This window comes from Vigna umbellata, chromosome 7 (assembly GCF_029865625.1).
Source record: "Vigna umbellata cultivar VRB3 chromosome 7, Vumbellata_1.0, whole genome shotgun sequence".
Classification (NCBI taxonomy): Eukaryota; Viridiplantae; Streptophyta; class Magnoliopsida; order Fabales; family Fabaceae; genus Vigna; species Vigna umbellata.
The window spans coordinates 27,975,848-28,000,864 of NC_142171.1; the positions used below are offsets into that span (position 1 = coordinate 27,975,848).

General features: G+C 29.2%; 1 protein-coding gene across 1 annotated transcript; it reads left to right on the forward strand.

Annotated features, from left to right (window-relative positions):
* Nucleotides 1–3,970: 3,970 nt before the first annotated feature.
* LOC124846749 (autophagy-related protein 8-like) lies at nucleotides 3,971–5,883 on the forward strand. The gene is made up of 3 exons (XM_047324086.2): nucleotides 3,971–4,389; nucleotides 4,468–4,564; nucleotides 5,143–5,883. The coding sequence occupies exons 1-2, from the start codon at nucleotides 4,110–4,112 to the stop codon at nucleotides 4,560–4,562; spliced, it is 375 nt and encodes a 124-aa protein (XP_047180042.2). The 5' UTR covers nucleotides 3,971–4,109; the 3' UTR covers nucleotides 4,563–4,564; nucleotides 5,143–5,883.
* Nucleotides 5,884–25,017: the final 19,134 nt, after the last annotated feature.

Below are 25,017 nucleotides of genomic sequence, written 5' to 3' on the forward strand. Positions count from 1 at the left end.
TTCTCTTAGAGAAGATTTGAAATCAATACAATAAGATTATGAAAACTTGTAAAGAAATTTCTTTGTCAAAGAACAAGTCCAAGAGACAGGGCTTAAAGAGAGATGTAGCTTGAGTGTATTCAATAACAATTGTTCTTCTTGTCTTCTTTTCAAGCAGTCTTCTTTATATAGACTTCTTCAAAACAGATTAGTTATTCAAATCTTTGACTTTTTCTAGAGGTGTAGCCTTTATAGTACTATGTTAGAAGCTATGTTGTATCTTGGCAAAAGAATTGTGTTGTGTGTACGGAAAAGACAGGTAGAAAGCATGAAGGAAACCTTCCTTGAATATCTTCCAATCTCTTAATGTTATTATGATCATAAGCAGACCTTTGAATAAAGGTAGTGATATGCACAAAATAAGAGAGCACATTACAATCAACAAAGAAGTACTACAACGTACATGTTTTAAAGCGTTAGACAATTATGCATAATACGTGTACTATCATTTAGGTGTTGTCTATTTAAGTTACTTACATTGTTTAAGATAATTTTAATATATAGCCTCTTTACTTTTATCCTAGACAATTTAAACTGTTTTAGATGCTACTGTTAATAGACGCTTTGTTGTAGTTCTTTATAACATTTAGGATACTGAAGTTATAACTTTTAAAACTTTTTATCTTAGACGATTCAGATTTAGACGATATTTTGTTTATACATTCTATTAAACTTTAAAACAATATTTGCTTTAATGATCTTCTCTTAAAAATAAATATTATGATAAAAAAAAAATCAAATACACAAGGCTAAATATTTCTGCTAGTAAAAAAGTAAATGCAAATTGTGGTTATTTTACTTTAGCAAATTCATATGTGCTCATTGTTCACATTTCTATTATAATTAAATGAGTGAAAATGTCATGCGTAATTATGTGTTTTTTATAATAATAAAAAATTTATCTATTTTGTAAATGATTTTTTGTTATATGTAGCTATTTTAATTTTAAAAAATATTTAAGTTCATAAAAAATAGATAAATTAAAACGAAAATGACTAAATTAAAAACAGAAAAATACTACTTAAAAGATAAAATTTGAATAAATTATTTTAATTTAAAAAAATTACTTATTAGAGTAAAATTAGAAAATAAAGTATAGAATGAAAAAGAGTGAATCCTTTATATATGATATAAATAAATTAATGGTTTAAACTCTCAGATTGTCCTCGTATTTGTTGGAGAATCTCAAGTGGGTCATTATTTTTGCAACTGTCTCAATTAGCTCCATATATTTGAAAAATTGAGTCAATTAAGCCCTATCCGTTAAGTTTTCACAGACAACATTAAAATTTGCTGACGTGGTGCATACTTGATCTGTTGATGTATACATCTTATATTACATGGAATTTGTTATTAAGTCTTGTATAAGTGTTATATGACGTGTTATGTTATACTATTTAATTGTTCAGATCAGGGATTTCCTTGGATTAGGAGATTTTTAATGAAATAGGGTTAGAGAAAGGGAATTATTGATTTGGTTAGTGCGAGAAGACGAATTGGAATCCTTGAGAGCATTCTCTTCAACTCCGATGAACCACTCATTTGCACCGAATACAACCCAAGCAGAGGAAGGAGCATTGGATGACCAGTTGGAAAGCTCAAGGCCAGAAGCTATGGCGTGTCGTGGCCGAAAAGGACCCCTCCGCCAATGACGACGATGATGGTTGTTAACGGTGGTGAGCGATGACGATCAGTTCGTAGATGATGGTCGGAATTTTGCCAACAATTGTAGGAAATGTTGCAGGGACGCCCTGGTAACATAGTGAAAAATAAAACATTAGAGAAATTTGAAAGCTTGGAGAAAAATAAAAAGGGAAAAATGAATTGAATCGGAAAAATGAAGAAAAAAAAAGAAAGAGATTGATAAGATATGGAAATTAGGAAATGGAAAAGAGGGATTTTGAAATGGAAAAGGGAAAAGATGAATCTGAATTAGGAGACTAATTGCTCTATATTTTATATCATGCAATAGTTATTTAATAAGATATTTTACCTTGTTATTTTGATAGATAATCTTTAATTGTATTTTGCATAAGAAAATATGCTAAATCTAATACTTGTTATATGAAATATATAGTTCCTAATATGGATGATAACGAGTCAACCAAGTAGGGTAAATAGTGTCTGCGGGCTATTTTTGGTCTAAAAATATGTATTAATATTCGTTGAGTATTTATGAAAAATATTTATAAATGTTTTTATATTCATATGTATATATGAATATCTGTAGATACTTTTATATTTTATTTTTAAAAAATATATATTGTTAAAGATCTTACATCGATTGAGATAAAGTGAATTTACAGTATATAGATGGATACAAACCTCATCTTACGAGGCTATTATATATATAAAGTTATTTAGACTTAAATTCCATTTATTAACATGATATTAAAATCATATATTAGAGTCTATCCTAACTAGATTGTTGATTGTTCAACTTATTATGTTACCATATACCGAAATATTTATTGTTTGTTAGACCTATCATGTCACCTACTATCGAGCTGCTATCAAACTATTCATTAAAGTCTAGTCTCACACTCAAAATGTATATATCTTTACATGAGAGGTGTGTTGGGATCCCTTAATAATTAAAAATAAGACGAGTTTATAGTATATAAATGAATACAAATTTCACCTTACAAGCTGATTTTGTGATATTTACTTAGACTTAATAAATAAAATCATTTAAAAGCAAATATTTAAAATATAAACTTAAATAAAAAAAAACTTAATTTTAAGTACAATTCAAATCAATTTACTCAATAAAATATTAATACAAAAAACAAATTTAAATGAGATTTAAAAAAATATATTTTTTAAAATAATTTTAATTTTATAGGTCTAAATAAAAAATAAAAATATATGAAATCAAATTTTAAGTTATTATTTTATTAGTAATTTCTCTTCTACTGATAATTTTATTTTAATTACTTGAATTTAAAAAAAAAACTTAAATAAAAGTCATTAATAATTATTAGAAAGCAGGGAATATATCAGATACCATGATACTCAATCCCACCTCATTAGTAAGTGGATAAATAAATACATGTATCCATTACTTACATATATCCATTAAAAATATTCATGTAGTATGAATTTTTTTTTCATTCTAATCCCGTAGTTCTTAAATACATTTTGGGTAATATTTTCAGTAATACACCAAAGATTTTAAAAGAGTGCATTTATTTTCAATATAAAGATTTTTTATTTAAACTATACTATTTGATTAGGAATTAATGAAGTATAGATTAGTAAAATGTTGGTAGTTTAAATAGGAACTGAGGAAGTGCCAATAGCATGGCCCAAGAACAATTTGTTTGATGGTCCTTATCCGTTTGGTTTTTGAGAAATAACACACCTGAAGGTATAGCGAAAAAAGAGAGAGTAAAACAATAACTTATCTAAATGACATTCCATTTAGTAATTGCACTATATTTTATTGTGTCGTTGTATTTTTAATTGCGTTATTTAACAATTGGAAAATCGTTTAACTGCAGTAAAAATTAACTTATCCATAGTACTGTTCTCATAATTGATTTAAGAACATCTGATGAACTAGGGCATAAATCCTGCCAAGATATTTTAGTGTCCCATTTATTATAATAGCGATGCAATAATATATATATATATATATATATATTTATTTATTTATTTATATATATACATATATATGCTAAAGTAGATATAGAAATATTTATCATGTATAGTTTTCCTTTAACATTATTTGTATAAACTATTACAAGTTACACAATAAAATAAAGGTTTAATCATTCAATAAGTCCCTATTTTCGCATGGAATCTCAATTTGGTCCCTTTCTTTCTGAAAATATCAATTGGGTCCCAAATTTATGAAAATTTTAACAATTGGATCCTTTCCGTTAAATTGTCTCCAACGACGTTAGTGTTTGTCTGATGTGGCACGCTGTAGTCAGTTTCTTAACTGACGTGGCTGACTGAAGTCACTTGACGTGGATAATTCAATTTTGGACGAACCCAAAAGCAGAGCAATAAACCCTAAGCCTTGCCATCTTCATTGCCAACAGTAATCATAGCAGAGATAAGAGATGAAGGGAGACGATGTCGCCGACACCTACTCCATTTGCAAGCCCGGTGGTGGCCATGGGTGGCGACTAGGGGCACCAACGGAGACGTTGACAGAACCTCTGGTGGTGGCTTGTTCCAAGGTGGAAGGCACAACGACATCCCCCAAGTCGGAGGGAAGACGCCGGCGGCAAGCTCCATTGGCCCTAGGCAACGCCGGCGACAAGCTCCACAGTGGCGACCACGCGATGGTGGTGGAGAAGGCTATTTTTGTTTTCATCAACGACACACTACCTTCAACTGGTAAGTATCCAGTCATGCCAAATGATGTTTTTACCTTTTTAGCAATGAGTATGTACTGATTCATTCGTGTTGTTGCAGCTGCTCTGATGTCCGCTATTTATGAGGAAAATAAGGATAAAGATGGCTTTCTTTACATGACTTACAGTGGAGAGAACACCTTCGGATCCCATTAGGCGTAATGCATGTTAACTTCTGTAAATAAATTCTGATATTTCTCTGCACCTAATTGTCAGTGCACGTTTTTTAGTATTGTTATCCTACATTCTGATTAAACTTATCTTTGAATTATGATTTGATTATCAATGCATTTCCTTTTGGAAAATTCTATGTTACCAAGGATGAGTCGTGTTGCTGGGTTTTAGTAACGTTGATATACTTTTTTTTTATACTGCTTTTTGCGTGAAAAGTATGGAAGAGCACTATTGATACAAAGTTTTGAAGTAGGAAAGTAATTTTTGCACAAACACTTCTCACAAACTCAGTAGTGGGCTCATACAAACTATTTTAAGAACAAATTAATAGGAGTTAATATCCAGTAACGAGGTTTCGGGGTTGTCCGAACTTAGGGTATTTCTTTCTACATTTCGTTAATTTCTTGTGGATTGAGTTTTCTGGAATCTAAAGTATATTTTTCAGAATGAATGGGACATTGGAATAAAAAAATGAAGTTTCTTTACTTCTAAAAACTAAACAGTGATTTACATTGAAAGAAAAATCTATCAATTTTTTATTAATGTTTTCTCTCTGAAACAGATCCACCTTATAAAAAGGAACATTGGGCTCCAATTGCCAATGATGCAGCGATTCGCAATACATATATCAACCCACTCATCTTTCAAGTGGGTTTCTGTCGAGCTCTCTCCACCACCATCGCGTGGTCGCCACTGTGGAGCTTGCCGCCAGCGTTGCCTAGGGCCAATGGCGCTTCCTAGAGCCGGTGGTGCTGCTCCCCTCTTCTTTTTCTGTGAGATATGTCTTCCCTCCGACTTGGGGGATGTCGTTGTGCCTTCCACCTTAGAACAAGCCACCACCAGAGGTTCTGTCAACGTCTCCGTTGGTGCCCCTAGTCGCCACCCATGGCCACCACCGGGCTTGCAAATGGAGTAGGTGTCGGCGACATCGTCTCCCTTCATCTCTTATCTCTGCTATGATTAATGTTGGCAATGAAGATGGCAAGGCTTAGGGTTTATTGCTCTGCTTTTGGGTTCGTCCAAAATTGAATTATCCACGTCAAGTGACTTCAGTCAGCCACGTCAGTTAAGAAACTGACTACAGCGTGCCACATCAGACAAACACTAACGCCGTTGGAGACAATTTAACGGAAAGGATCCAATTGTTACAATTTTCATAAATTTGGGACCCAATTGATATTTCCAGAAAGAAAGGGACCAAATTGAGATTCCATGCGAAAATAGGGACTTAGTGAATGATTAAACCTAAAATAAACTCATTTAAAGCATTCTACTAGTATCATAAATATCAATCATATGACATTCTCACTAAATATCTTTCTCTTTTTAATTTCATTTTCGTTTAAATTATGTTATCAATTATCAAAAGATAGATATAAAATAATTGGAGTGATAATCAAATTCAAACAATTAAACACTAATTATTTGATTATTAGTTATGCCTTTTAATTCAGTGATAAATATTGATTTTCAATGAAATAATTTCCTCGAGGAATCCTGATTAGGTAAACAAATTTATAAATTGAATCCTGATTAAAGAATGTATACCTTACATTGAAAGAAAAATGTATAAAACTATAAAATAGATACTTTTTGGAAAATCATATTAAATTTAAATTTGTCATATTTCATTCGCATGTTATTTTTCTGTTTTAAAATCAGTTTTCGAAGAAAAATTTAATACTATTCAACAATCAAATTCTCATCCAAATCTATTAAGTATTAAAATTTGTTTCCAAAATAATCCTCAAAAAGACACACACAGTGGGATGTTTTCTTATTTACTTCTTTCATTTTCATCATCGTGGCTAATTTCACACTTTACTTAGTGATTTCACCAACTAAAGAACAACATTATATTAAATTTTTCAAAATTAAAATTAATTTATTTTTTATAAAAAAAAATAAAACATGCCTTTACATTTTTTTTCTTTGCTTCTACTTTCACATGTTTAATCACTTGAAATTAACACTTAATGTATCATAATTGAAATAAGAGACTTTACTTAAATAATCAATCATATTCCCTTCCACATTTAGCAATCAAAATTAAGTTTATTTTATTCAATTTTTCTGTTTCTCAGTATTAATATCATAACTATTGCAGGAACTGTTATTGTGAGCTATTTTCACTGGACTGTTTTTTTTTTATTATTTATTTTAATATTGAACTTTTCACGTATTATTATAAGGAAATAATAGAAGCAGTTTCGAAAAGTTCAAGATCTGAGTAGCAAAACAACATCATCAGCAACCCATGGTTTTGCCAAATTCTGCTGGCAGACAAGGCACCGACATATACATATAATAATAATTAAAGTTATTATAATACTTACTTTATTTTAGTAAAGACATAATATATTACTAATGAATAATGACAAGCAAAAGTGCAAAGCCAAGAGAATATTTTTTATTTTAATTATAGTTTATATATTCGTAGTGCTTGTGAAATTTTAAATTATAAAAATACTTTCGACACGTATCCTTTTTTGTATGTATCCTAAGAGCTAGAATGAAAGAAAATGAACACACAAAATATTTACTATGAAAATAAAAAGTTTATAAAAAACAGAGAGAAAAATATTTTAATATTTATAAATACAAAACAATTAAGTTTTTTGTGCTCCTACATATATATATATATATATATATATATATATATATATATATAATCTAATTATATTGTTTATATGGAATTTAAAATTTAAAAAACTAATTACTTTTAAGTTTGTCATCTATTAAGTAATTTTTAATTTTGTTGTTAAATTATTATTTTTGAATTGGACTCCACAACTTGTATTCGTTTTTAGTTATTAAAATGTACTTTTAGAAAAATAATCACATACACATGTTTTTTCGAATGTGATATGAATACCAAGTTTAAGTCAATTGATACTTTTGCTTAGATTTTTTGAATTTTAACTTAATTCAAGTGTTTTTTCTCTAAATTGTTTTTAGGCTAAACTCAAATAACAATTTGGCATTATAAGGTGGAATCATTTTAATAGTATTTCAATCTGATCATTAGAAAAAAAGAATTATTTATTATACTTTTCTTATCTTCAAGTTGAATAAGATTAGTATAATATGTAGTATTAAAATACTAATAAACTATGTTGAATAATAACTTGACATAAGACTCTCACAACTTCCTCAATAATGAATACAGTACACTTCAAAACTATTTGTTTATTAACTAAACTTTTAATCTAGTATTTGTAGTTAAATTTCCTTAATGACATTTAAATAAATTAAATGAATTCAATAATAATAGTCTTCAATATGAAAAAGTAACGTCATGATTGTTTTCATCTTCTAAAAAACTGTGGATAGGACAATAAACCATTATTTTTATTTATGCTTTTATTTGAGACAAGGATGAAAATTCTGACGTACACTAACTTAATAAGGACAATTTAGTACTACGATACAAAAAAAAATGCATTTTTTATAATAATACTCGTGGAATTCTCTACTTATTTTTTTTTTATTTTCCAATATTTCTCTATTTTTCAAACATATAAAATATATTGTTAGGATATATTCATAAATCTTACATCCCTTATAGAATATATTTTCATCTTTAATTCTTCAAATATATTTTTTAAAAACAACATAGTAAAAAAATCTCAATTTTCAAAAAGCATTTAATAACTTAAATGTAACATAACTCTAACACTTTTATTTCAATAGTAACGTAAAAACATATATCTAATTCTAGTTTTCTCTTTCTACTTTTATAAAAGAATCTTATAAACTTAAATGTGTTTATGTCTCTCCCATAATTTTTATTTTGCTTTAAGTTACATATTCTTTGTCGAACTGTCAAATACATATCATATATTATATTATATATAGTTGAATACTTCGCAATTTTTTAATTATATTTTTTAGATTATTTAAGACAATAATATTATACATGTTATTGGATATTTAATGTAGGATAGCTTGTAATTAATAATGCGCTTATTAAATATTTCATGAATAAATCACTTAGTATTGAGTGGCGAAAATTATGCTTTCTACATTAAAAACTGTATTTATTTTGATAATAATATTGCACATTAAACTAAGTATTGCGTATTAGTATCTCATCATACATGTTAAAAAAATTATCTTATTAGATAGTTTAATTAAAAACTAAATTGACCATAAAATCTGTAGGCCAATGTGTTATAATTGTGACTGTAAAATATCAAATTCTCACAGATAATTCATAATTTATACATTGAAGCATTACATTTAATCTTACATTTGAAAATTTATAGTTGATTTATATATATGTTTTAAACTCAGATTTCAACTATAAATTCATAAATATAACTCGAATTCTTCTACTTTATTTTTCTATCTCTCCCTTCCTTGGCATTGAGTCAGACGACATTCTTTCATCTGCTTCCGTATAACGAATTATACGATCATCGCACATACCCAAACACAAACACAAACAAGTAGGGTGAGCTAACATACAACCAATCATTTATAAAACATGCATATTTACTTTGATGTACTCAACAAACCTCATATAATAATTATGTCAGACACACTCATACCATCATACAACAATCGCATCATAGATACTCATTAATTACTTTGATACACTCAATAGAAACTCCTTCCACAATTCCCAATAGACACTCTTTCCACAATACCCGATAGGCATTTATCCCGACGATATGTTGATGAGCGGTTAACGGGAGGTTACGCACTTGTGATGCCTTCTTAGTCCTCAACATTATGTCCAAAACCAACACATAGACCAGGACCTCCTACCCTCCATACCATCCACAAGGTTAGTCCTCAACACTATGTCCAAAACTGACACATAGACCAGGACCTCTTGCCCCTCTCACCACATAATTCATCCTTTTCTACTTGAGACTAGATGATTATTAGAGAATCAGGATAACCTCCAACTCAAGACCCTCAACATCAACATATACACACATACCATGACATTACAGAATCTCTCCGCGAGACTCATACCATGCTCACATTCCTCAACTCATATTATACCCTTACGAAATCTCCCCATAATACTCATATCATGTTCAGATGCATAAATTCAAATCCAATATAATAAATTACAATCATCACAGAAATCATACAAAATGAATATATCACAAAATAAATTAACAATACTAAAATATCACCATAAATGGTCACCGGAGAAGAATCAAATGTTTGACGAATCAAACTCACCATAAACGCCAGTACATATGACTAGTCACAACTGACTGGATTTGACCAGGGCTGCTCTATGACCAGGGATGTACCAACTCTGGTTTTTAAGATTCCTCTATCCTACCATCACAATTATAATTCATAATTTCATATCTACCACAACAATATGAATTCATCACACATTCACATTCCAACGAAATATATTGCACAATAGTTTAACAATACATAATCTGTTCAACAAGATTTAAGTTAAAAACTTGTCGAGTAGACTTTCAGACTTGTCAAAAATTTTACTATTCATCAATTTTTTAATATTATTTCTTATTTTCATATTATTTTATTATATTAATATCTTAATCACCACTTACATAATTGATTCCTCAATAATATCTTCAAATCTGAATGTTTTCTTCATTATCAATATTTTAAATTTTATTTTACTTTTCTTTTTTCTTTTTTTTTAAACAAAAAAGGTAGAAAAGAGTTTGAACTCATCACCAAAATTTTCTACCAAACTACCAAATTTTTTTATTTAACTTTTCACATTTTATAAACTTATTATATTTTCCATTCACAAAAATATTTATTATTATTAGTAATAAAATTGTTACTGTCAGTTACTCATTTGAATAGGAACTTATGACAAACAACATTGTGACTCACTTGAGTAGGAACTTATGGTAAATAACATAAACCTGGAAATAATATTTTAGTTATAATTTGATTCCACTTTTATATTTAATTTAAATTTGATCAAAATTTTTGATCAATGACTTGAATGTTGGAAGATAGTACCTTACCATTCGATAGTAGATAGAGAAAGTTTGGATGACTAATATTAGATAATGAAGAGTTGGTGACAGTAGAAAATAATTTTGCAATATACGTTAAATTATGAAAAACATATACAGTATAATAAGAATTAATAATTCCATTAATGATTGTTTATGGGAAAATGACAAAATTATCCTTGTTTAATTAATTTCAACACCTTGAACATTTATTAATCACAGTTTTAAAACTATAAGCTGTAATGAAAAGTATGTTTCTAGTTCTTCATTTTTTTAAACTTAAATTTAATATTTCTCGTGTTCCTAAATTGACGAAATCCTCTTTCATCTTTTAAGAGAGCATTAATTTATTTATTTTATAAATAAAATTAGAAGAAAAATCTGAGATAGAAATTAATAATTAACAAAAGCAAAGAAGTACTTTATACCACCTTTATAAAAATCTTAACAATTTAGGAGTAATATGTTATGTCTCACATAATTGAAAGAAAACTAATTCATACTTTGAAAACTGAAGAAACTAAAAGTATTATAAGCATATATTTTATTTTCCATAGCACTGCTTCCTGTGAGAGCTGGATTGTGATTGGTGTCACATTAGTTGGAAAATATATAATAGTTTATGAATGAGGTTCGAATAAATTTCAATCTTTTGAAAGAAAAAGACAATTAAAAACAAATAAGTACGTTATGCTAAAGTCAAGTTGAGTTGTAACTCATCGATAGAAAGCCAAACAATGTCTTCGTCAGCAGTGTCTATTTTTTCTGATTAAAAATAAATAAAATACATTTTTTTTTATCTTGGAAAGAAAAATAATAGTTTAATTGAGCAGAATATAAAGCAAAGATACTTAAGTTACTAACTACCCCACTTTAAATTAAAAAATTAAGACTAATTTACTTATTAGGGTTTGGTGATGATGAGGCATAACAAACATATTACATTATCATCGTAATTTCAGGACAAAAAAGGTAGGTAGAGATTTATGTGTAGTTTCTTTTGCAAGTATCCACCAATTTATCACATACATTGAAGGAAAAAAAAATAGTAATAGTAAAAGAAAGTTTCATTTTCACAAAAAACTTCAATATTTGTTATATATATAAGACTTATATGCTATTGTTTTTTAAGATTTTTAACCATAGATAATTCTATTTGTTTCCTTATATGAATTTAACTTGGATGTTATTGTTGTTAAATATAATAAACGATTAATAGATTTAAATATAAAATTACACTAATATTCTCAAATGCATTGATAAATTCTCTAATACTTTTAAATTTGACATTGAAACATAAAATAATAAAATCTCAATCAGATGTTTCAAAAATCAAATAAAATGTTAGTCAAATTATGGTTCCAGTAAAAACAGTTATGTTTTGAATAAGTTTACTCCATATTTGTATGATATATACTAGCAATTTCTATTTCAGTTTCTTTACTTTGATGTGAGGCTATATAATAGTGAGATTTACTTTTCAATAAATAGAGGGTGATTTTTTCTTTCCTTTTATCTTTTAGGTATTTTTTTGTGAGATTCTAAAATTCTGGTATCAAAGCTTCATCATAGGGCTTGATCCATAGTAGAAGCAACTATCTTCTAGGTGCACAAAGCTATGGCATCAAAGAGTTTGTTTGTGCAGTCCGTTATTCCAAAGAATGTATGGTATTCTTTAAAACAGAAGTACCAAGACACTTCACGAGTCAAGTGTGCACAAATACAAACTCTAAGAAAAGAGTTTTGAAATCTCCATATGAAGGAGGGAAAATTTGTGAACAAGTATTTTGCTTAAGCACTCACCATAGCCAACAAAATGGAGACTAATAGTGAAAACAAAGGAGATGTTGCAGTAGTTGAGAAAATTTTGAGATCCATGATCCGAGTTTTGATTATGTTGTGTGTTCCATTGAAGAATCTAATGATACAGACACGTTGACCATTGATGAATTGCAAAGTAGTTTACTCATGCATGAACTTTTGTGGACCAATCAGACCTATCTCTAATAGAAAAAGGAGGTTTTTGCTCACTTTATTGATGATTTCACTAGAAAAACTTGGATTTATGTCTTGAAAAAAAAATAATCAAAAGATCTCCCTATCTTTAAGAATTTTAAAATTAATGTTAGAAAGAAGACAACTCTTTAATTCGAGGTTTACACACCAATCGTAGATGAGAGTTTACATCTTGGGATTTCACAGACTTTTTCTATGACAATGGTATTCATAGACAACTAACATCTGCATACACACCATAACAAAATTGAATCGTTGAACAAAAGAATATAACCATTATGAACATTGTTCATAGCATTCTGTTAGAGAAGAAAATGCCTAAAACCATTTAAGCTAAAGTTGTCATCTGGTCTGTGCATATTTTGAATCGGCGACCCACACTAGTAGTTCAAAATAAAACACCGAAAGAAGCTTGGAGTGGAGTCAAACCTTCAATTAAGTATTTTAGAGTTTTTGGATGCATTTTTCATGTTCATTTGCCTGATGCTAAAAGAACTAATCTAGATGACAAAAGTCTATGTTTTGTTTTGTTTGGGGTTAGTGAAGTATTAAAAGCATACAAACTTTATGATCCAATTTCACAAAGGATCATAATAGGCAGGGGTGTTGTCTTTGATGAAGATAAAAGTTGGGATTAGGATAAGAAGTATGAAGAAACCATCTTATGTGATTTTGATTGGGGTGATAGGGATGTGGCAACAACTCTTGCAGAAGAAGAAAACATTGAATAACATGAGGCATGACATAATACTATTATTCTAGAAGAGGATATTAGTTCCTTTGATTCTATGGCTAGTCCCGCTTAATGAAGGTGTAGAAGACCATCCATTTTGATGGAAGAGTATGCAATTATCCAAGGTTTTTCTGAAGGTAGTACAAAAGTTAATCTGACTATATCTGATAGTGATTCTACTCACTTTGATACTACTGCTCAAATTGAAAAAAGGAGGAAGGCCATGGATGAGGAGATGGCAACCATTAACAAAAATGGCACATAGAAATTGGTATAATTACCTAACCGAGCAAAGAAAGTTGTAGTCAAGTGGATTTGCAAGAAAAAAATTCAAAGAGAATGAAGAAGTGGGTAAGTACAATGTCGGGCTTGTTTGAAAGGGTATGCATAAGAATACGGGGTAGACTACATAGAAGTATTTGCACAAGTAGCTTGCATGGAGACAATTCATTTGGTAATAGCACTTATGGCTCAAAAGGGATGAACCATCTATCAACTAGATGTAGAATCAACATTCTTAGAAAATGACGAGTTGATGACCTTATTTTTTATAGGAAATGACGAGTTGATGTTTACAAAATTTAAAAGTTCCATGAAGCATGATTTGACGTGACAAATCTTGGTAAAAAGAGGTATTTTTTGTGTCTTGAAGTAATGCAACAAATAAATGTCATCTTATTTCAAAAGAAATATGCCTAAATGTTGCAAAGGTTTGAAATGGATAAAAGAAATCCAGTGCAAACTCCAATTGTCCTTAGTGTTAAACTCACCAAAGATGACATTTGAGTAAAGGTGGATAAGACTTACTATAAACAAATTGTGGAAAGTCTTATGTATCTAACATCTACTTAACCTGATATGATGTTTCTGGTGAACTTAATCAACATATAGATGAAGAATCCTACTAAGCTGCATTTACGTGCAATCAAAAGAGTGTTGAGATATTTAAAGGGAACAATTGATCATGGAATTTTCTATGTGAAGGAAGGGAAAAAAGAGCTTGCTTATATTGTGATTATGCAGGGGTTTTAGATGATAGGAAAAATACTTCAAGTTATGTTTTCTTATTATCTCCAGTTGTTGTTTCTTGGTCATCAAATAAACAACCAATTGTGAGTTTATCAACTACATAACTAGAATTTATGGGTACAACTTCATGTGCTTGTCAAGCCATATTGTTGAAAAGAGTGTTAGGAAAATTGTGTAAAGTGAAAAACCAGGCTACTAAAATTTGTTGTGATAGTAACTTTACTATTAAGCTTTCGTATAATCCAATTTTACATGGTCGTTGTAAATATATTAATGTCCGATTTCATTTCCTTTGAGATCAAAGGCTGAAACTATCTAGATGATGCATTATGGAACACAAGAACATGTGGCTCATATTATGACCAAACCACTCAAATTAGATACTTTCTTAAAGTTACACAAATCACTAGGAATGTATTCAAAATTTGATATAAACTAAATAACATTTAGTTTAAGGAAGGATTTGTTAATCAAATTATGGTTTTAGTAAGAACAGTTATATTTTAAAAAAGTTATCACATTATTATAAAGTAATAAATCGTCTTATATACAATGCCAAATTTGCTTCTCAATAAATAAAAAGTGATTTTTTTTTCTTTATATTTATCTTTTACGTGTTTTATGTGAGATTTCAACCTAAAATATATCAAAATGCAACTTTTAAATGTTTTTAAGTGGATTTTTTCTACTCTATAAATTAAAGACTAATTACAATAGTGTGATTGATCAAACAATAATTCTATTTTTTTTTCAAAAGTGGTTACACGAAAATTTCTCAAAATAATTGAATTTCACGTGCTTTATTTGAACATTTCATTTTGGAATTTTGTTGTGGCTGGAAAGAGAAGAGAACTTGTGATAATTCAAACATCATTCAAAGTCATACATTGTCGTCTATTCCTATGCATAATCTTAATATTGTGTCGAGTGAATTCTGAACTTGATGATCAAAAGAGTCTCCAGTATACAACCTGTCAAAATTTACGTGTCGTTCATTGTGTTGTTGTGCCGACTATATGTCATGCGAAGCAATGAATGCACGACCACCACAACGTGCAATTTAATTTAACTATCTGAAACCAAACTTTCAACTTTCTCACCAATCAAAATCCTTCACATATCTCTGACCAAACCATTCATATTTTCGTTTTCAGTTTGCTACCTATTCGGATATTCCAAAAGCAAATGTGTATGTATTAAAAGTTGTACACTGTTCCATTTGAGTACACATTTTTCATGTTTTCAAATACAATGGTGGATCTTGAAAACAATCGTAATAAAATAATAAAATTGTAATAATAATAATAGTAAGTTATATTCGTGTCTCTCTTTTTAATTGGCTCACTAAAACAAATATATTTTCAGAGTTGAAATTAACATTAATTTTTCATTTTTTTAATTAACTTAAATTGATGTGTTTACTATGGTGTGGGGATAAAAATAAAATAAATTAAAGTACATAACTGTTTTATCAATTGTTCTTGCATTTTTAATTTATAACTAAGTGTGAAACCTCATAAAATTATATTTTAGAAGTGATAATAGCCTAAAAATAGTGAAACTCGATTATTTTAACATTAAACGATCTTATTATAAATAGTTTTGTTATAAGAGTTTCATTATTTTAAAACGTACCATCCCTCTAGAAACCACTTTTCTAGAGTTCTCTACTTTCTCTTTAAGAGTTCTTGATCTCAAGTTGTATGTTCGACGATCAGGAAGTGTCTAGGCGATCTTGGTGTTGAAGGCTACAACTCATACCGATCAATTTCTTGTTTTGAGCCGGTAAGTTATTCCTCCTATTTTTTCGTACGTTCTTGGACTATGATCATGCAACGATTCCTATTTGCATGTATCTGATTGTTTCTCTTCAATTTCTAGCTCAATTTGGGTTCTAAGGTTGATTTCCTATCACAAATCGGTGAGTTGTAGGCTTTTGTAGAATTTCCTTACGACGCAAGCTTCTGTTATGGGGTTTTTGTGAGCTGTGCTACGTTTATCTAAGGTAAGGGAAGCTAGATTTTTGTTTAAATTAGTAGTATGACATGTGTGTGATAAATTTTGTTATGGTTCTATTTGAGTTGAATCTTAGGTTTTGAGTAGATTAAATTATTTGTTCTTTGAATGCCAAATCATGAAACTGTGAAATAAGGGTTGTGAACTGAGTCGAATGGTGTGTGCAACTGTAATTGAACATATTAAATGTGAGTAATCTGTTATAGTAGTGATTAGATAGAAAGTGAAGTGAATTATGCTTATTTAGAGTATTTTTAGAGGAAGTGAGGTAGTGGAAATGAGAATTGGAGGTCAAGGGCTCAATTGATCTGTTGGGACAGTTTAGGTAAGTCGGATTTGACTTGGTTGAGTCATCAAAATGGTCAATATGTACAAAGTGGTAGAATGGATTTTGGGTCTTTAAGTTGAGAAATTTGATGTTCTAGAATAGGATTTGGTTCATAATCACTTTAGATTGGTGGTAGGAAGGTTTAGAATCACTTAGATAAGTCTAATTAGGTATATAACAAAATCTAGGGGTGTTAGTAGTTGGGAAATATAGTTAGAAATGGTGAGTGGTGTATGAGTTGCATTATTCTGCAGAATTCCATTCTGTAGATTATGCAGACTCATTGTGCGAATAGTTTCACACAACGAGTCCTTACAGCGAGGTCCTCTCTGTTCAGTCATTCGCACAACGAATTGGTGCGTTGTGCGAGTGACTGAAGAGGGTTGTTCTCTGTCTGATGATTCCCATAGCGAATCTGGGCGTTGTGCGACTGGTGTTGGTTTAAAATCACTGTTAGTTTATATTCGAATAGCGAAAGGGGGCGCATAGTGAATGAGTGAGGGTTTTGGTCTCTATTTGGGCTTTCTCATAGCGACCTGGGTGCGCTATACGAGGGGCTTGAAGTTTGGTACCTTTGTGAGTTAATTCGCACAACGAGTTGTGTCGCTGTATGAGAAACTCCTAGTCTCGCTCTACAAATGGGGGTGCGCTGTGCGAAAGTTCTGAGTTTAGTTTACTATCTTTTTCTATCATCTTGTCTTGTACTATGTTGGCTGTTGTTTGGTTTGTGAATTATGTTTGAGAGTGTTTTGTATTATATAAAAGAGGATAAACATGGATGTTAACTACACATAAAAGTATGTGATTCAAAGGTATGAATGGTGATTTAAAGCGAATGAAAGTATGTGGTTTTAAAGTAGGTTGATGGACATAATTCCATGATTCTCACGAAGAGGTTTCATGGTGGTGTCATGTGTAAGTTTAGAATGATTTGTAGGGAGCTCAGTCCTGGGGGTTATCCTCAAACTCCAATGGTCTTTCATTCTCAAGTAGAGAGGATTGAACCATGTCGTGAGGAGTAGGAGGAGGTCTTAGTCTTGGGGGCTTCCAGTATGCCTTAAGGCCCGGAACAAACTAACCTCGTGAGTATGGTAGGGTGAAACCCATTGACAATGGTTTTGCAAAGCAGTAGAGGCCACCATAAGTGCATGACCTGGAATAGCTCGACAATCATTCTAAGTCCAGACAGTCAAGTCTAGGTCATAACATGTTAGGATGTCTGAACTAATTTATCTTGTTTGAATAATTATGTGAATGTGTTATGTGATACAATTGTATGAACTCTTTTATATCTAGCTTACCATTGCTTTTCTGTTGTTTATCCTTGTATGTTTTCTCTTTTGTGATGATTACCCGATTGGTGTGAGCTTAGGGAGACATCTGTTTCAGTTACTTCAGTAATAGGTGATCGAGGGAATTCAGTAAAGAAGTCGGACAAATCTACAGGTGTAAATATTGTTTTTCGTAGGTTTGTTTCTTGTATTAGTTAATTTATCATATATGTAATATTCATTTTAGTAGTATTTTACTATTAAAAATGGGATGTTACAGTGTTTTAAAAGAAAAAGGATAAAATAAAACGAGTCTTAAAATTATGTTAAAATTTTATTAAAAAATAATAAAATGGTATTAATAACATATATTTTTAATAAAAAAATCTTATCTAACTAGCTTTTTGTTTATTATTAGTGTTTTATATAAAGCTATGTATGAAATCAGTCATCTCACTCTAAAAAATATATCAATATATATCTAATAATTTTTTCCATTTGCCTTCTATTTTTATATATTGGAATTCATTATCTTTTGCTGATAAAAAATGAATTATTTTAGGTCAATTTTAACGAAGTAATTAATCTCTTGGTGTATGAGTTGAGTTGTGGACAACTGTGAAGAATGATACACAATTGAACCAAGGTTCACGTGTGAATGGTGTTCTAATATTTGAATTAGTAAGTGAAAAGTAAACATGGTTGAAAAATTTAAGTGTAAGTCTAAGTATCACACTAAGTAAACATGAGAATGTTGAAAATTTATAAATTCATTCTTTTAAGATTTTTTATTGGAGGTGGTGTCAATTTCTTATGTGTGAGTTGTGCTAATGTCTCATTAGTGTTGTATCTCCTTCATCCACAATATCCGAGTTGAATGTTTGTTTTGGTGGTCAACTCAAACGAGTCCTTGTATTGAAAATCCTTTTGACAAAGGGTCAGACAAGTTTGTCTCGTTATGTTAATAAAAATATACGTAAGTCTAAGTTTCACATTAAATAAAAATAAGAAAGTTGAACACCATATACGAATGAAGACTCTTAAATTATTGTCTTAAGGTTTTTGATTGAAGGTGGTGTCGAGGTTGGACTCATATATATCTTAATAGTGATGTATATGTTTGTAATTATTCTCTCTCAAAAGGCTCATTAAATATAAGTATTGAAAAAGTGAGTTGAAGAGCGTTTTCCTATTGCAAAGGTATATGTAAACAAGCTTTTGTAGTTTTATTTTTTTCATTAATTTTGTAATCATATTAAGCCTTACGATGTTTTTTCAATTAAATAATATTTGGCTTAATTAGTGATTTAGTCCTCTAATTGGTTTAATTTATTTTGGTCCCTTATTATTTTTCGGTTCAATTTAATTCTCTAATTTTTTTTAAAAAGATTTAATTTGGACATTTTCATTAAGTTGACGTTAACTCCATGTTTGTACATGCCGCATGTCAATTTGTGAATTTTTCTTACTTTTTTTTTTAATTTGAAAAATCATAAAAAAATTAAAAAACTTTCAAAAATTTAAAAATTAAAACAAAATCCATCTCATGTTGCCTCTAACACGTGATGCCTCGTTTGGTCTTAGTCACTAGTATCCTCCTAGCCAAGTAATCCTAAACGCCACACTGTATCTTCATAGTTTTTGACCTACCCATCTCATCTCCCATTTTATTCCCCTCAAAACCTTTCCTTATAGATTTTCTCTAGAACCACCTAGAGTTCTCCACTAAAATCTCAGATTCATAATGCACCACAAATGGTAAAAAAATCAAACTCATAACATCAAGCAAACAACATCCAACACCTCATACAAGTACCAACATGCTCTCATCATAACCATATATCCCCAAATACATAGCATCATGTTATAAAAAAACATTTTGTTACCATATGGTCACGTGCTTAACCATAACATTGTGCATATTCATATCCTTCATCCCATTAAACTCATCACAGGGTAGGGTCACATACACAAGCATACCAACACATTTATTCACAACAAGGAATCATTTTCAACAAACAAACCATTCAAGACAAATAAATAATAATTATTAGCTTCCCTTACCTTTCAACACATATAATCTCAAGCTTACAATAAATCTACCACCTACCATAACCTCCTTTCACATAGGGCCTCTTCACACGCTGTGATCCAACAAGCACAACCAACACCGACAAAAGTGAGACATAGAGAGAAAAGAGAGAACTCAACAAAACTAAGAAATAAGAATGTGCGAGCAATAAGGCTTGCCATTAAGCCTCCTTTGACCTAATATAGCGCAACATTGTCTTTCTAAGGGGAAAACACAATACATTTTGGCATGCTCTAAACCTATTCTCTAATAGAAAGCAAAATAGTACTATATTACAGCTTGGGTCAGCTTTTATCCTAAGAAAGGACAACATATCAAGGCGTTAGTGTACATTTTTCTTATAAAATCATTACAAATTAATCATCTATCAAATTATAATTAAATTACATGTGTCAGAGCGGTGCAACGTAATCGTTAGTGTAAACAACAAATCAAGAGGGGGTGAATTGGTTTCTAATTGTAAATCTTGCCTTTAAATATTTTATCTTTTAATTCAATCTCTTTAACGATAAATTAAAACAAATAAGAGAGTAAGGAAGAGAGAAAATTGCACAAGTGATTATATACTGGTTCAGATCACATGGATCCTACGTCCAATTGTTAATCTCAAATGAGAATTAACTATCCAGTATCACAAACCATCAAACTGTTACAATCACAAAGAAAATAAAAAAGTTTAAGGTTAAAACACTTTTCTTGTTACCCTAAGTGATGAAATTCATTTCTCCTGAAACCCACAAGGGATGAACACCTCCTTCGAATGTTTCATGAAGGATGACCACCTCCTTTGAATCTTCACAAAGGATGACAGACTTTAACTCAGCAACAACAACACTTAATCACAACTTTTGTGAAAGTTCTCGCTTTTTGCCAACACCAAGTTCTTACAACCACAACACAAGGGTTACACAAACCCTAAAACACATTTATCACAACATACAGCAAAACATATATGCTTTTTGAAATTTACGTATTTCGTATATTAGAAGGAAAGTCACAACTTAATAATAGAGATTTCACTCAAGAATACCTCCAAAAATCCGTTGTCAGTTACTTAATGCGTGATAATTGATTATCCACTTATGGCAATCGATTATGTATCTAATGAATGCACAACAATTAAAAAAACATGCCTAAAAACTCCAATTAGTCGTGATAATTGATTATGTAATTGATTATTCCTGACCAAAAATGAGTTTTTAGAGTTTTCTAATTCCAAAAACGAAGTTCAAAGAATACAATACATGGAATTAAGGATAAACAACACCCTATATATAAATATGCTAAATTATAAAGGCTTTAACATAAAAACAAGTTTTCATGAAGATCTTTTTGCAACTTGAGCACTTGAGACTTGACTTTGAGACATGAGAAGTAGAGCTGGTCAATGGTAATATAGTTGAAAAAGGTTGTCGTATCCTAAGAACTAGGAAGTATATTAACAATTATTATTTTTTTGTAAAATTTCATAGACATGAGAATAACAAATGTAAACTTTAGAGAGAATAAATTAGAGAATTCACAAATATTGATGGAATGGAAACTTAATACAATGATTGTGATTATCATTGTGATTAAGTGTTGGGAGTGAATGATATTTGAGAGCTAATATGTCTATGTTGTTCATACATGCAATTATCTCACATTTATTCCTATTTTATAAGATTAAATCATGTTCCTTAATCTTGTTTTTTCTAAGAATCTAATATTTTTAATCCATCCCTTAGTTAGAGTAATTTGATCTCTACATTAAGATTATTATAGTTATAGTCAAAGAGACTTTTTTTTTCAACAACTGTAATATTTGGTTGATTTAATTTAGATTACAAAAAGAATACACAAAACTAAATCAAAATGGAAAACAAAATGTACTTGCATGTTTGAATTAAGAAGTACACAGAAGTTACAATGTCGCTCAATCCTAATGCAATAAAGTTTAACTATCGATTATGAGTAAGATAATTAAATTATATTATATGTACCGGATGGACCGAACGACCATAAAGCCACCATGTGATCAACCTAGCCGGACAATTGATAATGAATGGTCGGCGAAAGTCCATAATAAGGTATTGCTACAAAGATTAAAGTAAATAATGATTAGAGGACTGAGATTTGGCCGTGATTAAGATTCCGCTAATCCCAAGCCCACGACCAAAACGATAAATACAGGTCAAAGGTAAGAGATAGGGGATCACATTTATTGTGCATTTATTACTATTACATTGAAATACTGAACAGACAACCTACTGACTTTTGCATCAGAGCACCTTTGGTAGGTACACCTCCAAACATAAGAGCGAAACAGGAAACCATAAAGCGAGACCGAACAACAACAGAGAGCAAATTGTGAAGGTGTTTGGAGTGACTCAACCTCACAACCGAAACACTATATAACAATACAAGAACAAAGAATAACTAACTTGTAAAACTATCTAAGTTCCAAAATCAAGTCCCTTGGCCAATCAATCTTCTTCTTTATGTTTATAATGTCAAGCATGTTTGTCTTCACTGGTTGCCTACGCTTAGCGCATAGGCTTTTTGTTCAACAAATTGTCTTTTCTCATCTTAAAAGTTTCTCTTTTGTTGAACACATTTGGATCTTGCTCATTGGATTATCTTTCCTTCTCTTTAAGGTTTCTCTCATGTTGAGCAAATTTAAAGCTCACTCTCACTCCCAGGAATAGATTTTTGAATTATTTTTCAACATTAATTGGTTTAGCTTCAATTTCCTACACAACCTCAAAGACGCTAAATGAATCAACTGCCTCTTACTTCATTTGTTGCATTAAAAGGATATGTAAACATAGATTATAAGATTAAAGTAATTTTTGTGAATGCCAATATTTTAAATTTCTATGTTGGTACTTTTTTTTATAAAAAGTAATCAAAGTTATGTAATTTAAGTGTCTAAATAAAAATATATTAATAGGTTGGCACTCATTAATATTTATAATGTCATAAAAAAGATGATGTCATTTTCCTTTTAAGGGTCATAATGGGAATTTGATTAGAATTATATATGTAATGCCTTTTTCTTTTTAATATCATTCATTCATATTTATTATGTCTTCTTTTTTCATCTCTGCAACCTGAACTTTGAATCTATAAGTGACTAATGTTTCGTTTATCTTGCTTGTTAATAAATTCAATTTATTTTGATTTCTTACCAAAACAATATTATCAATATCTCATAATAAACTTAAAATGTTTTCATTAAATATTAAATATCTCAAATCAAATTAATAAAGTGAAGTTTCTTTAAGTAAAGCCAAATGGATATAAAACATGAACTGAACATTAAAATGTAAATCTATATCTATATTTATATATAAATCCATATATAGTTATATATAAAAGGAGTTCTCCTTTTTTGTGTTTTTCTTTTCATTTTTATCTTTCAAGTTATGTTTTATTTAAATTTAACTAGTTTTTTTAAATTTAATTATATTAAATTTAAATATTTTTAAATTAAATAAGTAAAAATCATCTTCTAAATAAATAAAATTTATATAAAAAACAAATAAAAACATTTATAATTAAATTATAAAAACTATTTATATTTATTTTTATATTTAAAATTTCATTTTTTTGTTATAAAAAAAAAGTTACCATACACGTGTTCTTATATAAAAATTTTAAAAAAAATCAATATCTTCTCAAAAAGATGTTCTGATATAAACTTTATAATATTTTTCTTAATCGTATAATTATATTAAATTTTATGATATTATTATATTTTTAGTTATAACTTATTTATAAATATTTATATTATATTTCAAATACATATGATATACAATAAAGTCAAATTCCAGTTAGGTTTTTAGAATTATCATATAACAATATCATATATTCATTTCATTTCATACTTTATGAAAAAGATAATAATTTTGTATTTTAGGATAAATTATCTCACTGACACATGAATCATCCATATCCGCCGTAAAGGCTCGATAGGGGTTACGGCCTCTCGTTCTGAACTCATTGATATATGCGCCAATCGACATGTCCTTTTCTTATTCAGAAATTTATTACATAAAATAATACCAATATGCTCATCCCATGCATGTAAACAAACACAATTCTACACCGTAAGTATAAACATTGATATAAGTTCACCAAATTGCCAAAACTTTTGTGTTAAAACATAATTTATGTTCATTTATAATTATATTTATGATACTTTAAAAATACTATCAAATAAATATAATTATTTATATTAATAAATTGTTTAATGTTGTAATGTGTTATCAGTTTTTATCTAAATTTATTAAAAGAAAATCACCAAATAATAATTAATTTTAGACACAAAATATGATTAATTATAATAATGATTAATTTATATTAAAAATTAAAAATTATTAACATCTAAAATAAAATAAGAAACTATAATTGTTTTTGTGAATTAGAATATAAATTGATTTTTACCATTAACTACCATTTGTTTTAGCTAATACGAAATATTTTTTTAATTTTAGATATATGAAAACTAATTTAGATTCTAATTCACAATTAATTATTATATTTTATTTATAATAAAAAAATTAATTTATAAATTACTATCTACATTAGTAATAAAATATTTTTCTTTCTAAAATTAGTTACAATTTAGTGATTCTCTAAAATGATCTCTCTAAAATAAAGTAATTTTAATATTTTAAAATATATGAAAAACTTGATTTGTATACTAAAATCAGTCCACGGTAGAAGGAAATCAGAAACTTGACTCTAATTTTGCATGCTAAAAGAAATACATATCGACGTTAACCTATAAAATAATTAATGTTGTGCTGGTGCAGAAATCAATGTAATAAAGAGAACCCTATTTTGTTTGCAATTTTGTTAGAAAATATCATAATAAAATTTACATAAATGAAATCTTTTCCGGTAAATTCATACAAACGACATTAATTATTTTTCTCTTTCTTTAATTAACGCCGTTTGTACGGATTTAACGGAAGAGATTTCATTCATGCA